The 12,131-nt window shown below is 39.8% G+C and overlaps 1 protein-coding gene across 1 annotated transcript; it reads right to left on the bottom strand.

The window, feature by feature from the left end:
- Positions 1-650: 650 nt before the first annotated feature.
- On the bottom strand, positions 651-9,649 carry ACTL8 (actin like 8). The gene is given in 4 exon segments (XM_077138001.1): positions 651-1,373; positions 1,375-1,404; positions 9,309-9,373; positions 9,376-9,649. Coding segments are annotated over 4 exon segments (1,092 nt in total).
- Between the last annotated feature and the right edge of the window lie 2,482 nt (positions 9,650-12,131).

The raw sequence follows: 12,131 nt of genomic DNA on the forward strand, positions 1-12,131 counted from the left end.
CTGGCCCTGGGTCTCTCCTACTCACTCTCCCTGAACCCCTAAACAAGGGCCGCTTGCTAGATGTCCCCTAGGGGTTCCACTCTATCCCTATCCATCACAGGAGCCAGCACATCTTCCAATTAAATTGTTTATTTGCATATATAAACCAAGACCCAGGCCATGGGTGGGAAGGGTGCTCCAGGCTCACCTGCAGCAAGTCTCCCTAGAAAGAAAGAGCCATCAACTCTCTATCCTCAACGCTCCCCATCAACTAGTCAAAAATAATTGGGGATCTAGCAGAAGGTCCCATTCTCTCCCATCCCAGTTAAAACCAACTCAACAAGAAGAATGGGACAACCCAAGGGAGATGCCTATGAAAAATAGGTGACTATTTGCCATGGAGGTGGCCACTCCACCCCAAGATAAACCACGCCTGGGAGAAGGCCTGTAAGGTTTCCATGGATGACACCATGTCTTCCCATGGGTTGGACACCACTCTTGAAACAAGTTAAAACTCTAGACCTAAAAACATCCCTCGTGACTTCAGAATTCCAAAGCCAACAGCTAATCCCACCCCATTCCCACCCCACCCCTGCCCAGACCTTTTCCCTGAAATCGATCCACCTCTGCCCATGCTGATGAAACCCCACTCCCAGGAGCCAGCCCACAGGTCACAACCTCATACTCTCATTGTAATCCTCTCTGGTCATCCACTCAGACCTGTAAGTAGAAAGATGAGCCACAAGAGATGCTCCTAGCCAGATGCTAAAGTTTCTATGCAAACCAGCCCATATTATGGCCTTGGTGGAGGGAAGCTGATCCCTGTTCAACTCCTTGTACAAGCGGTTGGTGAAGCCAGGATAGAGGGTGTTCCCCCCACAGGCTATCCCATGGGAGGTCAGAATCGAGTGCAGGGAGATTTTGCAAGTCTTGATAGAATCCAACACAGCCTGGGAGATGCTGGGCCCTTGCATGCCAAACATCTGGGGACTGAAGAACATCTCGGGGGCCAGCCACTGCATTGGAGCCAGCTGCACCAGGGAGCCATCAGGACGCTGGTAGGTGTTGTTTTTGTCTGAGCCGCTCAGCAGGCTCTGATAGAGGCCCAGAGCCTCTTCCAGGTTCTGTGGCACATAGCACCTGTTCACCTGAGTTGTGACAACCGTATCCAACAGAAACAGGTCATGGCTATTGTAGTTCTCCTTAAAGAGGCTCCTGAAGAGGTAAGCAGAGAGATCTTGGCCAGCAAACTCCACTGTCTTGGCACTAGCGTGCAAGGAGTGGCCCAGATGGAAAGCCTGCACGCGGGTCAAGCCATAGCCAGAGTCAAGCACCACACCAGTCAGGAGGCCAGAGGCATACAGGGACATCTCCATCTGGTTAGCCAGGAATACTGGATGGGACATTCAGTAACTCAAACATTATCTGCAGGGAAGGAGAGCACAATCCATGTATTTTCCCCAAGCAAAAATCTGGGGCCAATTCTGTTACTCTGAGAACCTACTGGATGCTCAGCTCTCGAAACAGAAGACAGTATAGATCTTATCCTTAGGGGATTCAGAGGTTGCCTCCAGAATTCCAGTCCATAGCATCTGGAACTTGGGCTGTGGGAATTAGGGAGGGGCTCTAGAGAAATAGAAACAACTAGATTGGCCCTCGGAATTTGTTTGATGATGGCCTTTCAGAAGACGGCTTCAGGGAGAGTGGTGGGAAGGACAGTCAGACTACAGGAAATGCTGCCGAGATTCCTGGTGAGTGTGTGTGTGTGTGGGGGGGGGGATAAATAGGGGAGGGGCATACCCAGGTATCAGAGTTGCAGCCTGGGCCCACTCTTTAAAAGAGGGAAGACGAGATTTAAAAAGAAACAAGAGCTGCACATTCACTGTTGCCTTCAAAAACATGGGGATATAAACAATCTTTAAAAAATAAAGAAATGCACTCACTGCTTGCAAGGTGAAGTCTTTTGTTTTTTAAATTCATTGCAAATTTCAAGGCAAAGCTGTGAAAATAACATAGAACTGTACAACACATAAGTGAATGCTAATACAAATGATAGACTATAGTTAATAGCATAATTACAACATCGCTTCATCAATTTTAACAAAGGTACCACACTAATTCAAAATGTTAATAACAGGGAAAACTCTGTGTATGAGGGGTGGTATATGAGAACTTAATTTTTAAAAAGCAATGAAATTTCTGATTTTTAGGAATTGGCCAAGTCCCTGATCTAATTTTCTCCCCTTTCCCATCACCCTCTATCACTGTATAGAACCCTCTCTCCCCAATTTCCCATCTCAGACTACATCCCCAAGGTTCTGAACCTATGAATATAGCAAGAATGCACATTTCATCCTTCTGTGGGACCTCTGACCACTAACTACAAGTCCATCTTCTCCCCTCAAAGGGAGGGAGGTCCGCTCTACTCCTACTTTCAGGGTATCATCCCCCATTAATCATTTCTCAATAGAAACCAATGTTTCCTTTTAAAAAGAGAAATATTGGATATCACTTGAAACTCTCTAGGAGCTTCCCATTTGTTTAGAACAGAGGTAAGGAAACTTTTTCTGTAATGGGCCAGATAGTTAGGCTCACCAGACGTAGGCAATAAAAATACAGAATGCAATTCAGTATAGACTTCTGGTCAACCAAGATGGCAGGCTAAGATGTTCCAGGTGCCAACCCCCAACAGAATCTCTTCAAAACTAGCAGAACCAAAAACAGGCAGAACCATCTTCCTTAAAATTCAGGAACATAGTTAATGGTTGCAGTAACTAACCAAGCAAGTGCCAAACAAGAAAAAGTGGCTTGAAAAGTGGCAGGAGATACTTATCATGCCTTGCTAGTCCCAGTTCCCCCACTCTCAATGCAGTGTGGAGCCAGCCTGTGCTCTCATTTTGGGTCCCAAACATTGTTCCAGGGATCAGAGTAACCTCTATGCACATGCTGGGGAGCCAATATGTCAGTACCAATAGGTGGAAGCCTGAAAGACTGAACCAGTGAAATTAACTCAGGCTCATTCTCCCAGAATTTGTCCTAAAGGCAGAAAGCAGCTTGCAGACAGCAAAAATGGTGTAAGAAAAAATGAAGTCGAGGTGGCCAAGGACACAGGAGTATATGTATTAAGTCATATAATAGAGCACCCAGGAGGAGGTGAATTCACAGGTTGTAGAGGAGGCATACAAATTTCTGTACAAGGGAATACCTAAGGCCATGAACAAGCACAAGTCTACCACAAGAAGCAGACTCCATGCAGGGTCAGATAAGACAGAGAAAACCCTGCATTTCTCATTTGCCTTAGGCTGTTCTTCTTGACAGGAGGCCTAAACTCTGAAGGAGACCACTAGCCAAGCAGAGCCGTTTGCAAAGACTGTGAAAGGTACTTTTTACTTGGGCTTGTTTGATTTTGTAATCTCTGGCACTCAAGGAAGTCTGTCATATCACAAGCTGGATACAAACTTAAGAAATGGACAGCTCAGAGACTAAATCCCAGAGTTGACACTTTAAAATATCAAAACTATAAAAGAAGAGGACTAGAAGAAGTTTCAAAAATGATCCTCAAGAAGCTTAAGGAGATAAAGGAAAGCATGGAGAAAGGACTAAGGGATATAAGGAAAACAATGATTGAACAATATGAGAATCTCAATAAAGAAAAAGAATTTTAAAAAGGAGGCAAACTGAAATACTAGAGCTGAAGACCATAATAACTGAAATGAAGAATTCCCTAGAGGGTTTCAACAGCAGATTGGAGCTGCCAGAAGAAAGAATCAGTGAACTCAAAGACAAGACAATTAAAATGATTCAGGATGAGGAGCAAAAAGAAAAAAGAATTAAAGTAAACAGAGCCTAAGAAACCTGTGGGACACCCTCAAGTGAACCAAAATATGCATTATGGGCTTCCCAGAGGGAGAAGAAAAAGAGAAAGGGGCAAAAGGAATATTCAAAGATTTAATTGCAGAGAAATCCTCAAATTTAATTAAAAACATAAATATGTACATTCAAGAAGTCCAGTGAATCACAAACAGGATAAACTCAGAGATCCACACCCAGACACAGTGTAGTGAGTTCATTACCACTAGACTTGCCCTTTAAGCAATGCTAAAGGGAGTACTTCAGAATGAAGGGAAAGGACATAAGACATTGGCTCAAAGCATCATAAAGAAATAAAGACCTCCAGTGATAGTAACCACATGGGTAATTATAAATGGCAGTATTTTTGTATTGTACATTTGGTACGTAACTTCACTTCTTACAGGTGGTAAAATGCAAATGCATAAAAAAATAATGATAAATCTGTGGGTTTGGATATACAATGTACAAAGTTATAATTTGTAACAAGTTATAAAACACACACACACACAAAAAGGTGGGGACAGAGGAGTATAGGAATAGTATATATACAGGCTATTGAAGAGGGAGAACTTGGTATCAAATCAAATATGATTGTTATATAAATTAAGTATGGTAACTTTTAAATCTATAACCACAAAGAAAATATATGAAAAATACATTCAGGAAAAAATGAGAAGTGATGACACAATACAAATAAATTTGAAAGTAGGCATTAGCAGAAGAATTGAGAGTCAAAAAGGTATAAGACTTACAAAGAGAAAACAGAAAAATGATAGAATAAAGTCCTACATTATCAGCAGTTATGTTGAAGATAAATGGATTGAACTCTCCAGTCAAAAGGCAAAGACTGGCAGAATGGGTTAAAAAGCATGACCCAACTATACGCTGTTTACATGAAACTCACCTTAAATTTAGACATAAGACGTTTGAAAGTGAAAGAATAGAAAAAATATATACCATGCAAGAATTAACCAAAAGAAAGCTGGGGTACCTATACCAAATAGCAGATGAAATATACTTTAAGTCAAAACTATTATGAGGAATAAAGAAGGTCATTATATATTGATAAAGGGGTTAATTCAACAAGAAGACATATTAGTACCTAATGGCAGAGCCCCAAAATATATGAAGAAAATATTAACAGGTTTGAAGGAAGAAACAGACACTTCCACATTAATAGTAGAAGACTTCAATAAACTACTTTCAATAACAGACACCATATCTAGACAGAAAATCAGTAAGAAAATAGAAGACTTGAAAAATATTCTACACCAACTAGATCTAACAGACGTATATAGAACATGTCACCCAACAGCAATAGAATACACATTCTTCTCCAGTGCACATAGATCTCTCTCCAGAACAAACCATATATTAGGTTACTAAGCAAGTCTCAATAAATTTAAAAATATTTAAGTCGTACAACGTATCTTCTCCAACTACAATGGAATAAAGCCAGAAATCGATAACAGAGGGAGAACTTAAAATATACAAATATGTGGAAATTATAAAACCAATGGGTCAAAGAAAAAAAATCACAAGGGAAATCAGAAAAGAATTTGAAGTAAATGAAAATGAAAACCTACCAAAATTTATGGGATGCAGCAAAGGCAGTGCTGAGAGGGAAATGTATAGCTCTAAATGCTTTCCTTAAAAAGAGGAGCGATCTCAAACCAGAGACGTAATATTAACACCAGAACATCTAGAAAAAGAAAGGCAAACTAAACCCAAAGAGAGCAGAAGGAAGAAAATAACAAAAACTAGAGTGGAGAGAATCAAAAAACCAAAAGCTGGTTCCTTGTAAAGATCAATAAAATTGGCAAACTTTTAGCAAACCAGCAAAGAAAAAAGAGAGAGGACGCAAATAACTAAAATCAGAAATGAAAGCGGGGTCATTACTACTGACCCCACAGAAAAAAAGATGATAAGAGGTAACTGTGAACAACTGTATTGCCAACAAATTAGATAACCTAAATGAAATGGACAAATTCTTAGAAACACGCAACTACCTAAGCTGACTCAAGAACAAATAGAAGATCTCAACAGATCAATAACTATTAAAGAGAATGAATCAGTAATCAGAACCTCCCAACAAAGCAAAACCCAGGACTAGATGACTTTACTCGTGAATTTTAACAAACATTCCAAGAAGTAACGCCAACCCTGCTCAAACTCTTCCAAAAAATTATAAGAAGAGGGAATACTCTTTAACTCATTCTCTAAGGCCTGCATCACCTTCATACCAAACCCACATACAGATACTACAAGAAAAGAAAATCACATACCAGTATCCCTTCTATATATAGATACAAAAATCTTCAAAAAAAATACTGGAAAACCAAATCCATAGCACATTTAAAAAATTATACAGTATGATCAAGTGATACTTAACCCTGGTTTGCAAGGGCAGGTCAGCATAAGAAATTCAAATAATGTAATATGCCACATTATAGAATGAAGGAGAAAAAAATGGTCATCTCAACTGATGCACAAAAGGCATATGACAAAATCCAACATTCCCTGATAAAAACACTTAGAAACTAGGAATAGAAGGAAAGTTCCCAAACATGATAAAAGGTATATATGAAAACTCACCACTAACATCATACCCCATGGTGAAAGACTACAAACTTTCCCTTTAAGATCAGACACAAGACAAGAATGCCCACTCACCATTGCTAGTCAATATGGTTCTGGGGGTAGTGCAAGGGTAGGTCAGTGGTAGAATTCTCGCCTGCCATGCAGGAGACCTGGGTTCGATTCCTGGACCATGCACCTACTTCCCACACCAAAAACACAAAAACAAAAAAATATGGTTCTGGAAGTTCTTGCCAGAGCAATTAGACAAAAAAAAAAAAGCCTATCATAAATTTATATGGAATGATAAAGGGCCCCAAATTGCCAAAGCCATCTTGAAAAAGAAGAATAGAGTTGGAGGACTCACACTTCTCAATCTTAAAATTTATTACAAAGTCACAGTAATCAAAATAGCATGGTACTGGCACAGGAAAGACAAGTGGACCAATGGAATCAAATTAAGAGCCCATAAATCAACCTTCACATATACAGCCAACTGATTTTTGACAAGGGTGCCAAATCCACTCAACGTGAAAGAATATTCTCTACAACAAATAGTGCTGAGGAAAACTGGATGTCTACTTGCAAAAGAAAGAAGAACCTTATACAAAAATCAAGTCAAAATAGATCAAAGACCTAAATATAAGAAGCAGAACTATAAAACTTCTAGAAGAAAATGGAGGGAAGCATCTTCAGGACCATGTGTTAGACGATAGTAGTCTAAGAAACTTACACCAAAAGTACAAGCAACACAAGGGAAAAAAAATAGAAAGGGGGACCTCATCAAAATTATAAATTTTTTCATCAAAGTTCTTTATCATGAAAGTAAAATGACAGCCTAAGCATTTGGAAGCCACAAATCCAATAAAGATTTAACTCCAGAAAGTAGAAAGAAATCCTACGACTCAACAACAGAAAGATAAGCAACCCAATTCAAAAATGGGGAAAAGACTTGAATAGACATTTCTCAAAAGACCATAAGACAATTGGCCAAAAGCACATAGAAAGATGCTTAACATCATTAGCCATTAGGGACATTCGAAACAAAACCACAACAACACACCATTTCACAATCACTATAATAGCTACTATTAAAAAAAAAAGAAAGAAAATTACAAGAGTTAGGGCAGATGTGAAGAAATGGAAACACCCATTCACTGTTGGTAGAAATTTAAATGACGCCGCTGCTGTGGGAGACAATTTGGTGAGTCCCCAGAAAGTTAAACATAGAATTATATGACCCGGCAATTCCACTTCTAGGTATACACCCAAGATAATTGAAAGCAGGGACTCAAATAGACATTGGCTCATCAATGTTCACTGCAGCATTATTCACACAGCCAAAAGGGCAAGCAACCCGAATGTCCATCAACAGATGAACAGATAAAATGTGGCATATTCATGCAATGGAATATTAGTCAGCCATAAAAAGAAGTGAAGTGCTGCAACATGCTACAACGTGGATGAACCTTGAAGACATCATGTTGAATGAAATAAGCCAGACACAAAAGGACAAATATTGTATGATCTTCACTGATGTGAATTAGAATAAGCAAAACTCATGGAGTCAGACTAGAATATAGCTTACCAGGGTCTGGGGTATGGGATAGGTCATGGGGAATTAATGGCTGAAGTATAGAGTTTCTATTTGGGATGATGGAAAAGTTTTGGTAATAGAGGGTGGTGATGGCAGCACAACATTGTGAACATAATTAACAGCCCTGGATTATATATTTGAATGTAGTTGAAAGGGGAAATTTGGGTTGCATATATTACTAGAATAAAATTTTTAAAAATATGTGACTGTACAACATACCTGCTGAGCCCTAATATAAACCATGGACTCTAGTTGATAGTACTACTATAGTAATAATATTCTTTCATCAATTGTAACAAATATACCACTCTACAGCAAGATGTTAATAATGGGGGTGTAGGTGGGGATATGGAAATTATATTTTCTGCATGTAAATACAGTACATTTTCTGTAAACTTACAACTAATTAAAAATAATACAGAATGCCCAGTTCTATTTGAATTTCAGATAAACAATGAATAATTGTTAGTACTGAGTATAGCCCATGCAATATTTATTTGTTGTTTATTTGAATTTTAATCTAACTAGGTATCCTATGTATTATCTAGCAAACCTATGACAGTTAATATTTTAGGTTTTGTGGGCATATCCACTCAACTCTGCTGTTGTAGTATGAGCTCAGACATGACAGTATATAAATGAATGGGCATAGTTATGTTCCAATAAAAATTCATTTACAAAAACAGGAAGTGGACCAGTTTGGCACATGGCTGCAATTTGCCAACTCTTGATTCAGAGCAAAATCCAAACGCTCTCCATGGTCTACAGGCTTTCTTGATCTGACCCTGCAGATCTCATCATCCCACTTACTACCTGTCCTATCCCAAACATAGCTCCCTGAGCTCAATCTTTGCCGTTTTAAATCACCTCCTCAGAGAAGCCCTCCCTGACCACCCTCTAGCAAAGGGGCTTCCCCTCTCCCCACCAGCCAGCCGTTTTTGTTTGTCTCTAGAACTAATCACTATCTACAATTCTCATTTGTTTACATACTTGTGGTCTAGGTCTTCCCCCAGAATGTAAGCGCTGAGGCCTGGAACCTTGTCTGTGAACATTTATGGAGTCCATGAATAAATATCCAGCATCTCCAATAGAACTCCCTTTCCGGTGTACTGGCATTGCTATATTTTTCTCTGCAGTAGGAGCCTCTGGTCTAGTACTGTATCAGACACACACTAAATGCTCAGTAAACATCTGTAGCACAAATTATTTAAAAAGCAGAGTTGTCGATGCCCAGTCATGTCTACACACAAAGTGCTAGCCTCTTGCCCCCTCCCCAGGAAGGGAAGCCCAGAGAAGGCCTTACCTCCAGGGTCTTCTGTCGGCCCACAGGCCCCCTCCTGGGAGACTCTGTGATCAATATGGGGAGTCCACATGCTCCTGCCTATGTTTCTCCAAGACAAATGACCAGATGTTCTCCACACCGTCCCAGTTGAGGACATGCTCTATGGGGTAGCTAAAGGTGTCAGGATGGTAAATGTCAATGCCCAGATTCATGCACTTTTGGGTGTAGCTGGGGCCAGGGTTGTCCTGGTAGGGGGTATAATTCACAATGCTCAGGAAAACCATCTGAGGCACATTCAAATCAGACAATCCAGCCTTCAAAAAGCCAGACCTATGGTCAATGATAATGGTTCTTGTGGCCATGGCAAAGGCAGAGGTGGGAGAGATCTTCTGGACTGGCCTCCTGAAGATGACTGGCAAACTAGGGCCACCTGTGGACAGAAAGGAGGGGACTGTTTATAAACCCATCCTATGCCACTGTGGACTGCTCCCCACACCCATCCCGCAGAGCCAAACCTCACTCCCCCCTGAAGCTTGCTCATTCCCCCTTCTAAGTTGTTGCACAAACTAGAATCTGTGCCTAGAATGTTGTCCCCATCCTAAACCCCCTAACATACTGCATGGCCCACTTCATAGGACTTATCTGCGAAGTCCTCCAACCCACCAAGTTTCTTCCACTGCACTCTTCACACACATCTATTATAGCAGGTGGGCACAGGAGCAGAAGTTGGAATTAATTGCTCTTTGCAGACTCAGCAAGGAATTGTCATGTGGGAAATACTTGGTGGGCATTGGCTGCCGGATCAGAAGACTCATGGAACCTGGAACAGCCACCTTGGGGAGCACCAGCTTCCACAATAACAGTACAGCAGCAGCAGCAGGAATACTGATGATGACGATGGCAATAGCTATAGACACCATTTCTGGAGTACACACCCTCTCTCTAGTTCTGTGAGGAACATTTCTCAAATTATATTAAACTATATAAAGTTGCCATTTGTGTAGGTCAAAAGGGTCAAGTGTCAGCAATTGCATGGGGTTTAACATGATACATAGACTCATATAATCTTCGCCACAATCCTATATGGCAGGTACCCATTTAACAGTTAGGGAAACAGAGGCACAGAGGGGTAAATAAAACCCCTAACAAAACCAGCTAATAAAAGCAGAACTGAGAGTTAAACCCAAACCAGACTCCAAAGACATTAGAAGAGTGGGATTTGAGAATGAGCCAAGCAGCTGATTTACTGTATAAGGGAGGGTGCAAACAGGATGCTCATCATGATTGCAGTTGGTTCTTCATCTGTGAAGTGGGAAGAATAGTTAATTCCCACCATCATAAGGTTCCAGACTTACCATAAAACTATAGTAGCAATCACAGTGTAGCACTGGTGAAAGGGCAGTCACAGAGACCAATGCGACAGAATGGAGAGTCCAGAAATAAACACATGCAAAATACGCCAACTGATCTTTAATAAGGTGTAAACACAATTTAAAAATGAACCATACCGCATACTTTAAAAATTTACTCAAAGTGGATCATAAATCTAAATGTAAAGTTTAAAACTACAAAACTTCTAGAATAAAACATAGGAGAAAATCATTGCTACCTTTGGTAAGACAAACACTTTTAGACATAACTTCAAAAACGTAGGTCATAAAAAAAATTGATAAGCCAGACTTTTTCAAAACTAAGAATTTTAGCTCTTCAAAAGGTACTCTTGAGAGTATAAAAAGACATGCCATAGACTGGTAGAAAATATTTGCAAATCACATATCTGATAAAGAACTTGTATCCAGAATATTTAAAGAACTCTCCAAATTCAATAAGAAAAAAAAAAAACCCAACTTTTTAAAAATGGGTGAAAGATTTGAATAGACACTTTACCAAAGAAGTTAAGTGGATGGCAAATAAGTGCACGAAAGATGCTCAACATTATTAGTCACTAGGGAAATTCAAATTTAAAAACATAATGAGACACTTCTGCACATGTAATAGAATAACTAAAATGAGAAAGAGCGATTATACTAAATGCTGATAAGGATGTGGAGGAATTGGGAATCTCAGACACTCCTGCTAGGAATGTAAAATAGTACAACCCCTTGGGAAAACAGTTTGGTAGTTTAAAAAGTTAAACATACACATGCCACATGATCCATTCCACTACCAAGTATTTACCCAAGAGAAATAAAACTTAGGTTGATATAAAAATTTTTATGTGCATGTTTATGGTAGCTTTATTTACCAGCACTAGATGATAAAAACTATAAACAACCCAAATATCCTTCAGCTGGGGAATGGATGGACAAACATCCATTTAATGGAAAACTACTCAGCAATAAAAAGGAACAGTCAACTGAAACATACAGCAAGATGAAGAAATCTCAAATGCATTAAGTTGAGTGAGAGAGAAGACTCAAAAGGCTATGTACTATAGGATTCCATTCATTTGTCATTCTGGAATAGACAAAACTATAGTCTGAATATAGGTCAGTGATTGCCAGCATCCCTGGTGAGAGGGCTCTGACCAAAAAGGGGCATGGTGAAAATTGGGGATGATGAAATTGTGCTAAATAGTGGCTGTGGTGATGAGAATACAACTGTATATATTTGTCAAAACTCTCATAACATATTTTTAAAAGGGACTTTTAATGTACATGAAATTTTTGAAAGGAAAAAGCCTAGTGGTTGTGGAATAGTCAATGAAAGGTTTATGAAATCACCTTGCAGAATTCAGATTGTCACATGGACAGCAGACACAATCCGCATGTGGATGCTTCCTGGAAGAGGGACATCACGAAAGCAGTTCAGCCCAAAGGCCACATTCCAAGGCTCTCACCCCAG

The sequence above is a fragment of the Tamandua tetradactyla genome, chromosome 2 (assembly GCF_023851605.1).
Source record: "Tamandua tetradactyla isolate mTamTet1 chromosome 2, mTamTet1.pri, whole genome shotgun sequence".
In the NCBI taxonomy this organism is placed as follows: Eukaryota; Metazoa; Chordata; class Mammalia; order Pilosa; family Myrmecophagidae; genus Tamandua; species Tamandua tetradactyla.